The sequence below is a fragment of the Gadus macrocephalus genome, chromosome 3 (assembly GCF_031168955.1).
Source record: "Gadus macrocephalus chromosome 3, ASM3116895v1".
Taxonomy (NCBI): Eukaryota; Metazoa; Chordata; class Actinopteri; order Gadiformes; family Gadidae; genus Gadus; species Gadus macrocephalus.
In genome coordinates, this window is record NC_082384.1 from 3,387,490 (window position 1) to 3,408,272 (window position 20,783).

General features: G+C 44.7%; 1 protein-coding gene across 1 annotated transcript; it reads right to left on the bottom strand.

The window, feature by feature from the left end:
• Positions 1–644: 644 nt before the first annotated feature.
• LOC132453313 (actin-related protein 2-A) lies at positions 645–20,607 on the bottom strand. Its single transcript, XM_060046152.1, has 10 exons — positions 20,450–20,607; positions 18,985–19,095; positions 9,659–9,874; positions 9,398–9,470; positions 7,215–7,351; positions 6,159–6,308; positions 3,537–3,682; positions 3,216–3,348; positions 1,695–2,968; positions 645–1,598 (listed from the first exon to the last, which is right to left on the bottom strand). The coding sequence occupies exons 1-9, from the start codon at positions 20,495–20,497 to the stop codon at positions 2,798–2,800; spliced, it is 1,185 nt and encodes a 394-aa protein (XP_059902135.1). The 5' UTR covers positions 20,498–20,607; the 3' UTR covers positions 645–1,598; positions 1,695–2,797.
• Between the last annotated feature and the right edge of the window lie 176 nt (positions 20,608–20,783).

Below are 20,783 nucleotides of genomic sequence, written 5' to 3' on the forward strand. Positions count from 1 at the left end.
AGTGGGCTGCCACGGTGCAGCGCCCGGGGAGCAGGTGGGGGTTTCAGATGCCTTGCTCAAGGGCACCTCATCCGTGGATTTTTTCAGGATTCGAACTGGCCACCCTCCAGTTACCAGTCCAACTCCTTCACCAGTATGCCACGGATGCCCATGGCATACTGCTTCCATCATCGATGACAGACCCTGAAGGTCAACTGGCAGTATGCCAATGGCATACTGCTTCCATCATCGATGACAGACCCTGAAGGTCAACTGGTTTTAGCCTGACTGTACTGGTACTGAAGAGCTCCACTAGCAGGAAGTTAACTATCGGCTCATTACTTTGAGCTGGATTTGGTTTCTCATGTTCTTCACCGAGGCGTAGAATCCCTTCCACCAGCAGTTTATGACACACCCAAAAACACACAATAGACACCAAGTATTTATAAATCACTTTGCTTTATTTAAATCAGCGATAGGCAGTTATGCTATGAAAAAAAACAAAAAGAAACATAAAAAGAACCAAAAATAAGATCCAACTACAATAATTGTACTTGGCACTGAATGACCTTGCTGTCAGGATATATATATATATATATATATATATATATACATATACATATACATACACATATACATATACATATACACATATACATATATACATATATATACATATATATATATATATATATATATATATATATTTATGTGTATGTCTGTGTATGTCTGTGTGCCAAGTGCCTTCAATATACACGGGCGATCAAAACAGATATTGCAAACACCAGGTTTTAAATGCTCTTTTTGATGCCACAAGTATTCATTACAAACGACCCCTCCTCAGTTACCAACCCCTCAATCAGTTACCAACCCCTCAATCAGCCTCCGCAGACCAGTCTTACCTAGGAACAGCCAAACACGGATGGGACAGAAAGCCAGAGGTGGGGGGGGGGAGCTGACTTACTTAGGATCTGAGGGGCTGGGTACCGATTTAATTATTTAGTATATGACACTTTCAACTTTACTCAGTAAGCACAAGATGTGATGCAATGCAAAGGAAACACATCCGATAAGACCATCCGACAATATATTTAACCCCCCCGCCCCGCCTGCAAAGAAGGCCGAACCAATCTCCTCTCAGAAACAAAAGCACATCCGTGATGTCGAGAAGAAAAACGACAAAGATTAGAAAAAATTAAATACAGACGCTGATTTAAACTTCACTCAAATTTTAAGTGTGGCAAATTATTGCCCTGAGTGGAATGACATCCCTAGACATGAGGAAACCAACCGCTGTGTTCAACCCCATAACTCCCGTATATGCACTGGTGGTTGTGTTTCCGTATTACAAGGTTTAGTCCTTAGCTAAGCTAAAAGAAACTCAACCGATACCATTATAAATGTTCAGCAAACCTTCAAATGCAACACTTAAAAAAACTAAACACTAAATTGGCATCCCTGGAGACCCAGAGCCTTGTGGCCTTCATGAGACTCAATCCAAAGACCACCTTCTGGGCTCAGGGGAGGAATCAACCCAAAGACCACCTCCTGGGCTTAGGGGAGGACTCAACCCAAAGACCAAATCCTGGACAGAAGGTGGGACTTAAACCAAAGACCACCTCCTGGGCAGAAGGGGGGACTCAACCCAAAGACCACTTCCTTGAAAGAAGGCAGGACTCAACCCAGGGGAGACCACCTCCTGGACAGAAGACCACCTCCTGGACAGAAGGGGTGACTCACACCAAAGACAAAGACCACCTCTTAGGGACTCAAAGCAAATGAGGGAGGAAATATATTCAAGACAACACCAAAGGCTGTGTCCAGGAGTTGGCTATGTAACTCCGCAAATACAAAAAGCGTGTCTGGCTTGTAGTAGCCCTTGGCCAACTAGTGGAGTGGAGGCCGAGGAGGAGCAGCCAGTGCCTCAAGGAGACCGAGAGCCGGCAGAGAGGACTTAAACAAGATTGCCGTCGACCCGAGAGCTGGCAGAGATGACTCCAACAAGATGGCTGTCGTCCCTTCACCTGGCCGTCTGTCTCCAACAAACCGTTCCATGGTGTGTTTCCTTCTCTTCTCCAAAAACATCATGCAGCCGTTTTGAATTAAGGAAAATAAAACTTATTTGATATCCACCACAAACAAATTATTGAATAAATAACGGTTAGAGGAAGAAAAAACACGCAGACGATCATTCTCGGCCTTCTCACTGTAGAGAACATATTTTTGTCTGAAAGGGATAAGAGTGTGGAGTGGAACTCTTTATGGTGAGTAAGATGATCATCATCCTCATCCTCATCACAACATTCCCAACAGCCCTCCAAAGCTTGGTAGGGGGTGGGGTGGAGGAGAGTATTCCCAGAGGAGTGTAGGGATAACAGAACAACATCATGCAACACATCACTTCCTCCCAGATGTCTGGAGACCACTTCAACGCCCTACACTCCTGCGGCGCTTGAGCCCACTGAACCAAAAGGATGTTCCTTACGTTGTTGTACCGGGGCGTTTTATCCGTATCCATTCAGGGGCCCGGGTCTCCTGAACACTTGGCTCAAACTCTGCTACCTTCCCTTATTTTTTGCCTTTCCAAATTGGTACGCGCGTGCGCGTGTGCGTGCGCGTGCGTGTGTGCGAATCCAGAACAAAAGAAAAACCAGATCCATGTGAGCGATGGGATGGGACTGGGATGAATATTAGTGACATAATCAAGGTGATGTGGAGTTGGCTGATGGTTTGCATGTATGGACAAACAGAGATGGGGGGGGGGAAGGGGAAGGGATCTCTCTGGGACAGGGGGAGGGGGAGAGGGAGGGAGGAGACTTTATCTGACGGTCACTCCCAGCTTCTCCAGAACACGCATGCCCTTCTCCTGGTACTCCTCGCGTGTGAGCCAGAAGTTGTCCTTGTCCTTCATGATGTCGGCCAGCACTGCCCCGCCCAGGAACACCATGTGCTTACGGCGTGGCGGGTCCTCGATGCGGATCTTGAATTTCTGCTCACAGAGGAGACACACAAAGAACGCTTCAACACACAACACAGTCACTGAGTGTTTAAACTACTGTGTGTGTGTGTGTGTGTGTGTGTGTGTGTGTGTGTGTGTGTGTGTGTGTGTGTGTGTGTGTGTGTGTGTGTGTGTGTGTGTGTGTGTGTGTGTGTGTGTGTGTGTGTGTGTGTGTGTGTGTGTGTGTGTGTGTGTGTGTGTGTGTGTGTGTGTGTGTGTGTGTGCGCGTCCTCCTCACCGACAGCTTGTCCACGTCTCCCTTCAGCACACGTTCAAGGTACAGCTGCTTGAGCTCCCGCTCCAGACGGGACGGCAAGCCGGGGTACATGGTGGAGCCCCCAGACAGCACGATGTGCTTGTAGAACTCTGACCTGCACAGCGTCACAGACACACTATCAACACGCAGCATCTCTGGCCTCGCAGCGGCGCCACACATACACACCTTGTTACAGTGCTAGGGTCTGTGTGGCCTCTACAGCGTCCTTGAGTGTGAGAAAGGCGCTATATAAAATAAACGTATTATTACACACCTTGTTACAATGCTAGGGTCTGTGTTTACCTGGTGTCGATGTCCGCAGCCTGGATGGTGTTGAAGAGCAGCTCGGCCACGCCCACCCCCTCCACGTTGATGAGGTGGGGCTGGAATAGGGCCTCGGGCGCCTCAAAGCGCTCCCCGCCCACCTTGATCAGCCGGCCGTCCGGGAGCTGTGGGCACAGACAGCCCCGTTAAAAAACGCCAGGCACCGTTATGAGGAACCGAAATGTGCGTTCTTATTCGATCTCGTTACAACCGTTTACGTTGGAACCGGTTCCCTACTGGAACCGAGTTTCGGTGCTCAACCCTGGTTGGGACCCTGACCAGCGGACATGTGCTGCCTCGTACCTTTTAACACCAGATACGTTAATCATAGCGGTTTACAACCCATTCATGTGTGGTTTGTAGTACCCAACCACTGGTAACTAATCATGAGTCATTCTGGGAACTTTCCAGAATGACTCATGATGAGTAATTCTTCCCAGAGAGTCTTGGTAGGGAGTGCTTTTTGGATCAATTCCCTGATGACCTGCAAGCATGATACATCCTGAGCAGGCTCACGTCTTAAGATGGGCTCCTTTCTTAAATATTCTCACGTCCTAAGATGGGCTCCTTTCTTAAGCAGGCTCACGTCTTAAGATGGGCTCCTTTCGAAGGCTCATGTCTTATGATGGGCTTCTTTCTTAAGAAGGCTCACGTCTTAAAATGTTCTCCTTTCTTAAGCAGGCTTGCGTCTTTAGATGTTCTGCTTAAGCAGCTTAAAGGGGTAGTTCGGAATTTTGGACATAGGGCCTGATTCCCAAGTGAGCATTGGTATTCTATATCACTGGAGACAGTTTTCAACACATTTCATTCAGTCCTTCTAGTTGCAGAGTTCGCTCGTGCTAGGCTAGCGCACGGCAACGGGCAATGCTAGCCTGCTATTAAACAGTCTTACCCACTCCACAGTACACCCGAGGTAAATCAATTATAACGCCAGACTATAGATTTAAATGTCTGTGTTGATAGAATAATGTTAGAAATAAAACTAACCTTGCATCGCATGAATCATCGAGGGACTACTTTCTCAGCAGAAGCGGAATTTTACTATGCGCTGGTTAGGTGTGTAACCGAATCACGACAGAAGAACGTAAACCGAGAAGCGTGGGACAGAAGCGCAATTGAACGACTAGGCAACATGATGGTTCAGTGTGCTTTTAGAAATTGTAGAAATAAAAGGTACAGATGGGCACCACAAAGTTTCCACCAATTTCCAGTGAGAGATCCAGAAAGGACTCAACTGTGGCTTGTTGCTGCTGGCTTGGACATCAAAACACCGGCTCGTACATGTACGGTTCGTTGGATACAACAAATTCCTCATAATCGTCTTCAAAAGCAGATGCATCGCTAACTCCTCCAAACGTGGGCATATCTTGTTAATTGAATACGCTTATAGAATTCCTTCGTTCACTGTACTCTGCGTTTGTAGCAATGACAGCGGCAGGTAACCTAGGTATCAGTCCGCCGCTGCCGTAGCCTACGTACAGGAATATAAACACTGCTGCTGAGACCCCGCAATTCCCTCAAAATGCAATGCAATGCAAGGTTGGTTTTATTTCTAACATTATTCTATAAACAGACATTTAGATTTATAGTCTGTCGTTATAATTGATTTACCTCGGGTGTACTGTGGAGTGGGTAAGACTGTTTTTAATAGCAGGCTAGCATTGCCCGTTGACGTGCGCTAGCCTAGCACGAGCGAACTCTGCAACTAGAAGGACTGTATGAAATGTGTTGAAAACTGTCTCCAGTGATATAGAATACCAATGCTCACTTGGGAATCAGGCCCTATGTCCAAAATTCTGAACTACCCCTTTAAGCGTTTTAGCATCTAAAGCTGATACTGCCTTAAGCTGCCCAACATCTAAAGATCATAGCCTCTAAAGCGGCCTAGCATAGCGAGCTGCCGTCCTCGGGGGCCGACGAGCGTGCTTTGGATGAAGCAGAGTGCTGACAGTAGCTCTTTGACAGCAGTGTGGAACCCAGCACTGTGCCGGGGGGACATATAAATGGCTCCATTGATGGCGGCTGGTCTGGAGTCAGCCAGGGAAATAAAGGAAACCCCAGAACACGTGGGAGTCTGCCCCACACCCGACCACATGCCGGAATTGAGGCAATGAGGGATGGATGCACGTGTGTGCCAGATGCCACCGCGTGTGTCGTCGTGTGTGCCGGTGTGTTTCGGAGAGTACCCCTAGGCAGCCCTGATTCCTCGCCAGCGGTAGTGCAGCGGCCACCGGCCATGAGTCTATCCCTGACCTCCAAACTGGACCGGGAGCTTTCGACTCACCATACCTGCTGCTTAACCCCAGACTCCCTGAAATAATAGGAATGATTCTGTATCTCTCTGGATGCAGGTTGACATGCAGTGTGAAAAAGGGGGTCACTAAGCTCTATGCACCCTGCATTACCCACGCTATGCTAAACTATGCCCATCGCAACAGCCCTTCACTGCCCCCTAGAGTAGCCAAGGAGCAGGAAAATAAACAAGCTCACTCTCGCTCCTCTTGGTGATACAACCACATACCTGCCAGACGGGTTCAAAGCATCTTCAACTGAACTTATCTCGTGGAACTCTGAACGTGTTTGTGTCTGTGCGTTACTGACCGTGTAGGACTCCACCAGCACGGTGGTCTCCAGGGCCAGCTTCTGCTCCTGCTCGATGTTATAGCCCACGTAGCACAGCTTCTCCTTCATCATCCTCACAGTCTCAAAGTCTGCCGAGTGGTTGAAGGCGTAACCCCTCAGCAGCAGCAGCTAGAGGAGAGAAGGAGAGAGGCATCACTCAGGGTGACCAGGGCTGCACTGACGACAACGTTCGTTACACCAGCAGTGCTTCATGATTGCCTTACCACCTAAACAGCTCTGCATCAGCTGGCACCTTCCTACCTCCAGCCCTCCGGCCTGCTGACGCAAAGCTCCTGGCACCACCAAACCTGGGGAAACTGCTCCATCACCTCCCCTCCCTCCGGAGCGCTCCCCCTAACCCCTCCAGACTCCACCCATCTCCTCCTGCACCGCCCACCATAACACACCACCCAACCAGTTTTAGTTTTATTCTAAATTATATAACCGTGCTTCTATTTTACAATGTTTTTATTATGTAATTGTACTCTTGCTTTAAAGTTACTCTGAGTATTTCAAAAGCGCTTTATAAAATAAATACTAAAATTATAACAGCCAAGGACTTTATAAGAAAATATAACTATATAATTAAGAGGCGGGAGACGGAACATTATATATTTAGCTGTGTGGTACAATCAACAGCCGTAAAACTCCACCTTTTCTGTGCTCAGTGACTATGTACGTTGATTGAAAGGGGATCATTTATTATTTTACAAACCCTCAGGTTGAATAGATGCTGAGAGAAGGTGTAAATTGAATATGGCCGAAGGGACAACGCTGTCTGGACTTCTAAATTGCGTTGCCTGATGTTTCAGTCCATCGTGTGCTGGGATGTTACCTTGATGAGGTAGGCCTGATGTTTCAGTCCATTGTGTGTTGGGGTGTTACCTTGATGAGGTAGGCCTGATGTTTCAATCCATCGTGTGTTGGGGCGTTACCTTGATGAGCTAGGCCTGATGTTTCAGTCCATTGTGTGTTGGGGTGTAACCTTGATGAGGTAGGCCTGATGTTTCAGTCAATTATGTGTTGTGGTATTACCTTGATGAGGTAGCGTGTGATGTCCCGTCCGGCGATGTCCAGCCGGCGGGTCAGATGTGGCAGCGAGAAGCCCTCGTACACAGGACAGATGTGGGTGACACCGTCACCAGAGTCCACCACCACGCCGGTCAGCAGGCCTGCAGGAGGACGAGAGGTTTACTCCCAACGCAGTCTGCCCACAACCTTCAATGGACACTATCACAGAGGAGTCATCGTAGGACAAAAACACTCTGCCTTTTATGGACCAGGGACCTGAGACTAGTGCACATCTACCATGTGCCCTGGTACAGAGGGTAGCAGACTAAACTAGTGACTACCATGCGCCCTGCTACAGACGGTAGCAGAATAAACTAGTGACTACCATGTGCCCTGGTACAAAGGGTTGGACTAAACTAGTGACTACAATTTGCCCTGGTACAGAGAGTCAGACTAAACTAGTGACTACCATGGGTCCTGATAAAGAGGGTACAATATCCCTAATGATAATATGTTTGACCGAGGAAGATGCCCCTGGGAAGGGTCAGATATCATATAAATTAGGAGGCTGCGTTGTGTGTGCCCTGTGGTGGGAGAGCTTGATGCTTCTCAGCTACGAGGGAGCAGACAGAGAGAAGCCCATCCAAGACATTTTAGATGGACCATATTCTACTGCACACAAAAGCTCATTGAAGGATGGCCTTCTTTCTGATAAGTCTGGTTCTCAGGACCGGTCATGGGACAATATTTCAGACTGGTTGATGCTGATATTAAACACCGTTTTTTAAGAACATTTTTAAGAACATTGTGTGTGAAACAGTGTCTGATGTGTCCTCTTTAAAACCAGTCCGTCACTAACCAAATATATGAGATGTCTCAACAATAAGTGTGTGTGTTGTTGTGTACCATAATGCCAAATGCCTTATGATTATATCCATTGTACACAAGACTGAAATAAGGTAGCCTACCTAAGCTATGTAGGCCTATACTTTATGATAATATCAACAGTTCAACTGTCTGAAAAAAGGAAGCCTACCAATGCTAAGTAAGCCTATTCTTTATGATAATATCCACTGTTCAACCGATGGAAATAAGGAAGCCTACCTAAGCTATGTAGGCCTATTCTTTACCAACCCTCAAACACTAGCTGTTTGCAACAGGCCATCAGACTGCACCTTGGAGGCCTGAAGGTAAGGAGATGTGATTCCTGGTTTTAACGTGGTCCATGATGCTGGGCCTCGACCACTTGTAGTCCCCCTCCACTCTCATATGTAGGTCTAGTACAGTCCCTCACTGGATATGACACGCCCTTCATTTCGCACGTCAGTTACATAACAATATTGATATAGTTATAATACATACTAGGAACAAATAACAGTGTCGTTAGTCTACTGGCCTCAGATCTGCTATCCTAATAGGTTTTTGTGGCTCCCTACCCCACACCCAGCAGGGAAGAGTGAACCACTGTTAACAGAATGAACCATGGCCTATCCACACATAAATCAAACAAACAGTGCCCACTGGATCAATGTTATCAAGTGTAAATCAGCCGTCTCTAATGTCGTACAAATATAGTTAGGCCTAGAACCATTCCTATTTCTGTTGAGTAAGTGGCTGGAGGACACAATCTGCTGAATATACTTTGTAGCCGGATGCAAAGACCAGTGGCCAGGAATTCAGCTACGTCTGAGCCCCTGAATGGCCTTACACATCCTTGTGCTGACCAGGCAGCCTGTGTTTCCAAAGGCCTCTCTGCAGGCCCGTTTGCGTCATGCTGAGACTGTTTCCTTTCAAAAGCGTTCTGGATAAACAGTGCAAGTACTGACTTGGCACAAGACGCCCAAGTTTCCGCCGCGATGGCACTTGATACCCCCCTCGAGCGGTCAGCGACGTGTTCAGCGTTCATCTACACACTTAGATTAGAGAGGCTTCAAACCATGCATGGTCAGGGCTTCGTGTGTCATTCACAGTTCAAATGATGAGCACAGAATCGCCCAATGGCTGTGGACTGTGTTGCCATTAACAGTTACACGCCTTTTGGTAAAAACTCTTCCATTCGACTCTTGGATTATACCGCCCGAGCAAACCACAACCACTCGCAGGCTACGAGTAAGAGACTGGAGTAGAAGGCAGTCATGCTAGATCCCCTTGACAAACACTAGTCAGCACAACGACACCATTGCCTCAGGATGCAGACGTGGACCAACCTTGGGCGTAGAGCGTAAGAACAGCCTGGATGGCGATGTACACCCCGGCAAACTGGTACGTCTCAAACATCACCTGAGAGAGGAACATGGAGATCAGTCAATGTGGATAATTTCACTGAGTCGTGGGGAGAGGAGGGTGGTCAACACGGAAGTACGGGTGGATGGGGTACTGGAAATAACCGGGGGCTAATTGAGTGAGGAAGACCTGTTAAGGCAAAGATGAGATGTGTTTGGTTACTTTGCTTGCCCGTCATGCCGTACCTCGATGATCTTCTCACGGTTCTTGGTGGGGTTCATGGGCGGCTCAGTAAGTAGAATCTTGCAGTTGCGCGAGTCAATGTTGAGCTTCTCGGGCCCGAAGGTGTAGTCCCAAAGGTGCTTCATGTCATCCCAGTTCCTGACGATGCCGTTCTCCATGGGATAGTTGACCTCCAGCATGGAGCGCAGCTCGCTGGCCTCGTCGCCCACCATCAGGTCCTGGGGGGGAGAAGCAGGACGTTTCAAAAAGGGGACATGGGGACACCTGCATCACCGGTTCCTCACCACCTTGCCTCTTCAACACATGAAGAAAAAAACGTTCATGTCTCCAACACATGGATCATGGGGCCGGGAGATATGTCTAGATTGGATTCATTTTAAATCTATCAAACCAAACTTCAAATTAACTGTCTAAATATACAGTATAAAAGCAAATTTCAATAAGATGTGAAACAAGTCTGATATTATTACGTAATGACAATCCGACGAACTGTGTAGATTTTAATACCAGTTATACTAGTAATTTAAGAAACCATTATCTCCCACCCAGTGCCCGTCCTTAATGTGAAAAAAGAAAATACAATGCATGGTTGAAATCTTTCCATTTGCTTTGGCAATAGGCATTGAGATTATTGATGGTCTGTTGGGACCACAGAGACAACTATCATTCTGCACGAATCACTGCCAGATCGCATGGGTTCCCCTCATAGCATGCCAACGTTTTTTTGGCAGGTGCTTGATTAGTCATCCAAAGTCTCTCATTCACACATCTACTTGTGTGTAGTAGTTACTGGTTGGTGATCGGTGAGTAATGCCGCGTTTCCACTGCAGGGTGTGGAACGGATCGGATCGCAAAGGTGCGGTAGGGAGGGGGCGGTATAGCCCAGCTCAGTTCCGAGGTCGCGTTTCCACTGCCGACAGTACCCTTTGTGGTAGGCCGGATGTCGATCGCCGCGGCAGCTACGTAAACATCGTAAACAACGTCTTCCTCCCCAAGAATGCAGACGAACGCCTCCACCTCCTTGTTCCCCCAAGCAAGCGTTTTACACGACATGTTAATTGTAAAGAATAATACCTCGAGGCTACTGTTTGTTTGTTTTTATCCCCACGTCACCCGGAAGTGATGATTCTGTCGACCAATCAACGGAGGGGGTGTGTAGCTAGAATTTCCCGGGACCCTTTCAGGCATCTCGTCTTCAGTACCCCAACGGAGGAGTCCTGAAAACGAGGCCAAAACGGGTACGGCTAAGTCCGGGTCACGCCCAGGCGGTGGAAACGCGACCCGATCCTCACCTTTGCGATCCGATCCGTTCCGCACCCTGCAGTGGAAACGCGCCATAAGTGAGAGTTCAGCATCATTAGAGAGACAGAGAAAAAAAAAAAAGGGAAGCAGTCTGGCCACCGAAACAGTTGGTATGTGGATAACAACAATGCAGATGACAAATTAAGTAATAGCCCTTTTTCATCAAATAGTTTAAAGTTGATCCTCAATTTAAAGTCATGCATTCGGTGTATTGCCTGTAATTTCCTTCTAAAACTAGACAGTAAGGAATTTTGTTTAAGTCCATGGTTATGCACAAGGGTCATCAGGTATCTACCCTTGATTTGAGTAGTTGTCAGACTTAAACTGCAATCTAGGCCATCTGTATATTAAACAAAATCCCAAGTTAGCCAACACAACAAACATCAGCAGCAAAATGTAGAGCGGGCACACCCATTCTCAGAGGTTATTAACATGAGCGTTCTGCTTTCTGGGCAGGGGCAATCCGCGGCCATAATTTCGATGCAAGCACATCCGGGCATGCACTTACGATCATCCTGTTATGCTCTCTCAGAAGAGAAGAGGGCAGGAGGATGATGACAATGGTCAGGGTGTAAAGATGGAGAAACGGGAGTAGAAACTAACAGATCACATTCTATGCCACCAAATGACAAACTAATTTCACGATGATCCAACAACCTGGGATTTCCATGTTGCTGTCCCTGAGGTTTTCCTTTCAGAGCTTGACCCCTCTTCTAGGGCTGTACGGTATAGACTAAAATGTATATCATAGTATGATTTGAGGCATAGACGGTAATGGTATTATATCACGGTATGTTAATTTTATCTTTTAATTTTGATATAAATGCTTCTGAAGGGGCAAAATAATGATTAGGCAGCAAAACTGCTAAAGTTACTTCCATATTTGAAAAACACTAATGTTTAATTGCATGGATTTCTTTCTCCACTTGCTCACAGACCTTGCCGTATAGTTTTTCCCTCTCAATTTGGCTGAAGTGTATGCAAGAACGTAAAGCGTAGCTGGGATCGAGTGTTTTGACCATCTCTTTAAAGCCCTTTCTAACGACATTTTGAAAGGGAACCATGTCCTTACACAGGTAAAGGACTGGTTTTGGAAAATGCATGCGGAAGCGATGTCTGTGAAAGAGATGCAGACAGCTTCACCGCTGCCAAATCTGTCCCTGGGAAAAGTAACGTTGCGCCGAATTGAAAAAGGAACTATGTTTCTTTACCATATTTTCTGTAGTTGTGCGTAACTTTACTTTTTACATGAAAAAGTAGTTATGTTATTAACGTGTTACTTACTTTGTAACGCGTTACACACAACACTGTCTACCCGTCCTCACGGTACAATCAAAATCCACACCGTTGCGCAAATTCACACCGTTGTACGGTCTATACCTTTTTTTACCTCTACCCTCTTCAGTTCAAATGTACTGTATGTATATGCCTAAGGCTGGGGGTAAACGATTATTTATTAAACGATTAATCGGGCGATTATTTTATCGATTAGTCGACTAATCTAATGACTAATTGGACGATTATCTATTTTTCTGTTGCTTGATTAATAAAAACCATAATGTATCTCAAATAAATACCAAAAAATTCTTAATAATATACTTTATTTAATACGGAATCCGTAAAGGGACCGGTAAAAAATGTGTGCGTATACTCTCTTGCGCTCCGCCTCCAACTACGAGATGGTTAGTTACATCTTTCCTGCTGTCGGCTCCCAGACCGAGGAGCACAGGTGATACGTTCCCACCAGGGCCGATGCTCTATCGGGGGCATGACCCTTCACTTTGACCGACAGTGAGTCTGCTTATAGGTCGGAATATGATGGAATGAAGCGGCCACCGATTCTTGACAGGCTGGGTACTTTATTCTTACACACAACCGGACTCGTTCATGACTTCACTAGACTGACACGCACGCTATCGCTCGCTCTCCTCGCTCGTCCACCTACTCGCTGACGACACACACACACACACACACACACACTAGGGATGTCCCGATCTGATATTGATATCGGAAATCAGTCCGATATCAGCCAAAAAAGTGAATATCGTATTTTATCGGACTGAATCTAAAAACTCCGATATAAGCGCTCCGATATAAGCTGTCCATTTACCGCTCCAGGACTTCTATAATAGGTGACTCTGGTTTGATCACACTCCAACACAGTAGGTGGTAATGCCCCTTAATTAACGTTGGTGCCGACCGCGGAAGAAGAGCGTCTCTGATCCAGCATGCACAGCCCACGTGATCAACAACGACAACGTGTGTGCCTGCAGCAAGGTGTAGTGATGTCGGCTGTGTGGAAGTATTTTACCGTAAACTCGGACAAAGACGTTGCAGCTAAATGCAACATTTGTCAGGCGCAAGTGTCCCGTGGAGGGACAGAACCGGGAAGGTTCAATACAAGCAACCTCATCGCACATTTGAAAAAACACCACAAAAAAGAACATGAGGATTTTCGCGAGAGCAGCAAGGCGAAGCAACAAGCCTCTGGCTCGCTTCAGCAACCCACGCTGGCCGAAAGCTTTGCAAGACGTGACAAACTACCACGGGACAGCAAAAAGGCAATGGCCATAACAGAAAAGATAGCCCAGTTTATTGTGCTTGATGACCAGCCCGTCGGTGGTGAGTAATGTCGGGTTTAAACGCTTAATGGAGCACCTCGAACCTCGCTACATTATTCCTAGCCGCCACTACATTGTCGACAAAACTATACCCCGGATGCACAAAGAGGTTAAAAAGTGTATTGCCGCACACGTGGAGAAGGCAAATGCTACAAGCTTCACCACCGACATCTGGAGCTCAGACCATCGTCCGCTGTCTCTGTTGAGCCTGACTGCGCACTGGGTGGACACTGACTTCACACTGCAGAGAGCAGTGTTACATGCACGTTAATTCAGGGGATCGCACACAGCTGATGCAATCACGCACGCCATGGAGGAGATGCTGCATGGCTGGAAGATTGAGAAAAATAAGGTCCATGTCGTTTTAAGAGACAATGCTGCTAACATGAAAAAGGCTAAGAGTAATTACTACATTGTTTTGGGCACAGTCAGTCAGTGAAACTGGAGCTGTGTGAACTCTTAACTTAGAGCAGTTGGACAGTGGACAATATTGTGTTGTTTTTGTCCCTGCCCACAGTTGTTTCCAACATGTGCTGACAGTAGAAAAATAACTGAAGTGAGCTTGAATTGTTTGCACTTTAAATTTTAATTTATTCTATTCAATTGTATAATGATGTTGGTAACCAGTGGTTATTTTGCACTTTAAATATAACATTTTGTTTTTATTGGATTTGTTGAGGTAATACTCTTATGTTGAAGGTTAAAATTTATGTTACCAATTGGTTAATAATAAATGGGTCAGTTTTTCCTATACCTACTGTTGCTGACTATTGTTTTCTGTTATATCACTACAACATCAGTAACAGTAACATCACTTTATCAAGCCTTTTCTAACATTCCACACAACAAAATAAGGAATAAATATATGCATGATTTGTGCCTATATCGTATCGTATTGATATCGGTATCGGCCAATACTCAAGGCTACAATATCGGTATCGTATCGGAAGTGAAAAAGTTGTATCGGGACATCCCTAACACACACACACCCACACCCACACACTGCCAGTGATATGCGCATGATATTTCCCCGTGCTCATGATATACTTTCTCGTGCGCACGAGATACTTTCTCGTGCGCACGAGATACTTTCTCGTGCGCACGAGATACTTTCTCGTGCGCACGAGATACTTTCTCGTGCGCACGAGATACTTTCTCATGCGCACGAGATACTTTCTCATGCGCACGAGATACTTTCTCATGCGCACGAGATACTTTCTCATGCGCACGAGATACTTTCTCATGCGCACGAGATACTTTCTCGTTTGAGATGCTCCAACATTGCTGTCGTGCTCTTGTGATATGCCAACTCCATTTGGCAAAGAGTGCAAATCACAACACCTTTCCGTTTAGGACTTAACTTGAAGTATTTCCATACCTTTGATGATTTCGTGCGCGGACATTTTCCTTTATTGTGATTTTCGTCCATTTCTCCGTCGAAAATTGTCGACGGAGAAATTTGACGTCGACAAATTTTTGACGTCATCGACGCGTCGACGTTATCGACGCGTTGCTACAGCTCTATATGCCTGACAAAACGAAAGCCGGGGAAACCATCTATGCGCCGGGAAGGTGAAGCTTGTGCTAGAAGCATTATAGTTACTGTTTAACAGCATGATAATGGCAGAGGTCTGTGATTTGACTGCTGCACCCAACTTCCAATGTACCAACAAAGTAAACAAGAGACACACATAATATTGTCTGCTATGACAGAGCGTTTCATGAGCCTTATTTTTGCCACCTGAAGCTGAATTTTTGATCTCCTAGTTATTAGAAATCTACCCTTGATTTGACAAATCTGTAGTTTTCAAACTTAAACTGCAATCTCGGCCATCTGTGATGGTGTGGCAATGTTTGGAAATATTATTATTAATGTGGCAATAAAATACCAGGCTTTGATGTGGGCCAATTCTTTCCTAGAAAATGTTTACAATGGTTCCCTTAATTTACGACCAAATTTAAGGTTTAAGAGCCAGGACTAGATTGAAGGTTTAAAGGCCGTGTTGCAGGTTAACCGGAAGTTTTGATTATACATAAAGCACTCAAAGTATGTATATCATTTATAAAATGTCTCCAAAATAGTGTTAAAGTTTGTTTTTGGTAGTAACGTGTGTTTTCTAACGCCATTCGGCGTCACATTGGGGAGATGGGTGAAGGTAGCCTCATTCTAGTACTAGAACTTTGGCATCTAAGAGGTGGCAAAAAACACAAGTTACATGGCCCACAGCCGTAATTTCGAACCGGTCAGACGTGAGAGGGCGAATGAGGTATTGATGAATAAATGCATAAATGTCAGAGGAGAATGATTTGAGAGTTGCTATAATTTAGCAACGAGTGCTGTAGCTAGTCAATGAACACCAGTGCATACAATAACAAGACTTTTATTTATTTTTAGTGAATAGTCAGTGAATAGCACCGAGTCAAAGTCAACGTTTTCTTTATATCTAGTGACAGCAATTATGTCGTTCACATAAGTACCAGTAAACTTAGTCAGAAGATCTAGAAATAGAAGGCATAATGCTAGCTATGGGCTAACTTGCCAGTCCCACCTGTGAAATCCCCCCCAGTTAATCCCTAATAAATCTTTCCCCCGACGTTGTAAACAGATTTCCGATTCCGTTTTGATGGTAGCCTACTAGCTCCAGTAACAACATCTTTGCCTAGTGTTTATTTCTAAGATTTATTTTACCCAGTTTTCGAAATACCCATCAATATTCGGGGGGTCCCAATCTCCCGATTGTTGCGCAATACGATATACATTTTGCAGCAGGCCTATAACATTAAAATATGTCATGGATGCAACCCAAGACTATCAGTCTTTAGCCTACATGACAACACAAACACGCACACACTTAACAATTTTGATAATCCAATATGCTATAGTATTGTAAAGCAACACTGACATAGCAGGATGCATTGGCTAAAGTTGTTTGGATGCACGTTGATTTATAACAAGGAGAGTCAAAGTTGTGCATTACAATGCAAACACTACAATAATTGGCACCAATCTGGCGCACTTAGAGCAATGAACTGAATAAATGCATGGTATAGCCTATCGGACACGCAATCAGTGCACTTGCAAATTAGTGCCTGCAAGTATGACCGATCGTGGTGTGACATTATTTAACAATCTACTGCAAATACGATCAGACAGATGTACATTGAACACATACACAAAGCACATTTGTCCAACCCGGCAGATGCCGACAGACAGCCCACAACAAGCCAAACATCACCACACCGGGTGTGCTCTCTCTCTCTCTCGCACGCCCGTACATAATCACTCCAACTCCAAGGCTGCTTCACTAAGACCACAACTAACCACAAGGCCTTCATAACCATGCAGTATGGCGAAGCCTGAAAGGACACACGCACAGTCGCACACACTCATCTTATGCAAAACAATCTGTTTTATCATCAACATTCAGTCACTGCAAAGATTTAAAGAATAGCCTCTTACCATAAGTTAAAATGGACTCAAAGTGTTTGAGTGATACACTCGGTTTTAGCTTTCGCTTGCTATCCATTTTTAGTATGACTCTCAACATTACTTCTTTCTTCTGTTTGGCGCACATTGGTAATTTTCATACGTGCACAGGACTGGCTGGCTCTGCTTGGCAAATAATATAAAATATTATCTATCCATCAATCTATCTGTCTATCTATCTATCAACGCATATGTCTAGTTTTAATGTGATGTATTTTGTGTATGTCCATGTCCATGTCTCCCTTGTTCTGTGTGAGCCAAATCACCTAAATGAATCCCGACGATTAGTGTCGTTTGGCATTAATAAAGACCTGACTAGGCTATCTATCTATCTAGGCCAGGGGTCGGCCCGCGTGCCAACACTGGCATGGGGCAGCATAATCATTGGCACACTTGAAAAAAAAACAAAAAAACTTTATTTTAATTGTATTATTATTATTAAATGTCACCGCAAAATGCGGAGGCATAAGCATTGCTACCGATTTTCTTTTTGTACTTTATTCTGTTTTGGGCATTTCCTCCCAGTGCAAATATATTTAAATTAGTTACAGAAAGCAGTTTTCTGAAACGGGATCAATTAATAGTTTTTAAACCTATGTTGTGAGTAATAGAGAAGAAAATATTTAAAATATTGTTGCAAATGGCCTGTATGCATCGCCTTCACATGGTTTTGCAAAGCTGTACATGTCTTAATGATATTGATATTGATGGTTCCAACATTCTCAGTTATTCTCGTTTTTTACAATCCTCACAGTGCAAATATGTTTTTGAATGAGTTTCTGAAAATTGTGTTTTAAGATGGGACATACGTAATTATAATTTGTACGCCCATGTTGCAAATATAACAACCAAAAAAACATTTGAAATGTAGATGCATGAATGTGGACTATGTGGAAATAATACGATTCCAGGTCTTCTGGAAATGTTTTTGGTCACTGTGTCATAATTCAGCTTAATTTTTTAATATATTGTTGCTTAAGGCACACTCATTAATGAGAAAATGTAAAACTGGCACTGCATGTTGAAAAGGTTGCTGACCCGTGATCTAGGCTATTAATTAACAATTATTCGCCGAAGGCAAAGTGAATAGTGGGGAATAGCCCCCGAGACCGAAGGTCGAGGACACTCCAAAAATAAACAAGATAACTCTTTTTGCCGGGATTTATTTGTTTTTATTAGCGGTTTATTTGTTTTTATTAGCGAACATTTTGTGATTAAAACAATATCCCGAGTTTGAAATTTCAATCATGGGACATTGCCCAATATCCCAAACCAATCAAATTGCGCCATCTTAGGTGGTTCACGTGTTGCACATACTAACTATCTATGTACTTATCTATGCATCTGCTGAACCATCTCTTACTAGTCTCTACTCTCAAGGGTCTCAATGCGGCTGTGGTCTGTGTCTCCCCAACGTGACGTCATGCAATGCATTCTGGGGCAGATGAGAATCAATCGCAAACGGCTAAAATAGTCCCTACTTTTTCGTTTAACATTCCGTTTTGTGATACCTAACAACCTTAAATACAATGGATAACAGTTTAAATCTTTATTACCAGCAAGAAAATTGCACAAATTTGTTTGAAAATTAACCCTGCAACACGGCCTTTAAGAGCCTGGACCAGACTCAAGGTTTAAGAGCCAGGAACAGAATCAGGGTTTAAGAGCCAGGACCAGAATCTGGGTTTAAGAGCCAGGACCAGACTCAAGGTATAAGAGCCAGGACCAGACTCAAGGTTTAAGAGCCAGGACCAGATTGAAGGTCTTTCTCCATCCGTCCATAGAACAGACAGATGGAAGAACCAACATGTGTTTGCATCATGTCTCAAAGGGACAGGAATGTTGTGCAGCAGCTTGTGGGCCTTCAGTATGCTGTGAAGACATGCTCTGTGTGCGGAGAACCGCTGACCGGCCATACCTTAATCTCGATGTTCCCCACTTTGGCTGTAGAGCGAATGATTGGCCTGCCAACCAGTGCTGGGAAGATGTGCTCTGGAAAGTTAGACCCGGCATAGCCACACTTGACAAACTGAAGAAAAAAAAAAGGATGAAAAGATCATTAGCCTAAAGACTAAACTACAGACATTGAATACATTTGTTGTTTATAAAAAAATCGATATGTGTAAATAAGGCGTGGGACTGAACAGGTTAGTAATACATTATTTACGACCTAGTTATATGTAAAGTTGTAATCGATCATATATATATACGTTTGTCATTGGCTATGTACCCTTGCTTTTCCAAAGGGAAGCTTAACCAATAAATAAATGAAAGAAAAAACCAAGAGGACATTAATATCATGCTGTGTTTTACTGGGTCACAGTTTTACCAGGGTTGTCACTTATCTGCAATGATCAGAATGGACCACATTCACTGCAACCAACAATCCTGATGGCATGTTAGACTATAACTTATACAAAAATGTAGATAAATGTTGGTAAGAAAAATAGCTTGACAACTCGTTAAAGGCACGGATTAGGTATTAAGGCAACTATGCCCCAAAGTTTGGAGAAGCACACAGTGAGAAAGATTTGTGCAGAGATATTGGTTGGAAGAATCCCCATACATGGAATCTCTTTAATTGTGTCAAGAAGGCTCGCTGGTTATTTCTCTTTGGATAAATCAATTTATTTTATAATTATGAAGAAAATATTTAATTTACATAAAAAAAAAATTCAGGTACGTAAAATATGCGTATATTAGCTGGGCGGGGCATATTTATGACCATTTGCTTGCCCATAAATTTAACAATATTTGGTAGGAATTAACATTAAATTTGATATTTGTTTTAACTAAACATTGTACGGGTTATTCTAACATTCTGGAATGATTGGAAGATGGATAAAAGACGAGTGAGCCTTTAACAGAAGCTTACACTCATACTGCAACAACACATTTATGACAGACTGGAGCTGAAATAAAAAAATATAGGAGAGAATGGAGCTGAAATCATCCCATCTACTGACAGACTGGAGCTGAATTCAAGCCATCCAATGAACCTCAGGAGGAACATCAGGTCAGCCGAAACAAGTCCGCTGCGAGCTAAACCAGTAACACGAAGGATGACAGCCTTTATCAGCACCGATTCATCGGCGGGGGCTCGGATTTAACAACTACACCGACCCCTGGCCAACCAGCTCGAAAGAAATATCAACATAAGTGTGTAGAAATACGACAGACCGACGTATGTTCCCTAATCAAACTGACAATCACATTCCTTTCAATAGCCACCCAGAAAAGCTAACACGTTAGCGGCAAGCTAACAGTGCCGCCGCTTCAGTGACTTCCTGTTTCTCTTATCCCGTCTTTAGTGAACCCCAGCGCCGCTAGAGACCCCGGACCCCCCGCACGGTGCCACCCGGCCCGTCTGCTCACACACTCACCCCGGTTCCATTGTCACAAACCACCACTTTCCGTCCTTGACTATCCATTTTTTCAGCCCTGAAACCAGTCGGTTTCCTCTGCCTGGTCCACTTTTTTGGTTAGGCGGAAGTCACCACCCTGCGTTAGGGGCGGGCCGACTCTACCGGAAGTAGCCACCCTGCGCTAGGGGCGGGATGTCTCTACCGGAAACAAAAAATATACTGCAGACAAGAGCAAAAGCTGGACTCAATCCATCTCCATTATAATATTTATATATAAGGCTTGTAGTGGGAACATTTTATTTTCACATTCTGTTTCTCTAGCTGCCATTTGTATGGTATGTGCCTGTTTTCT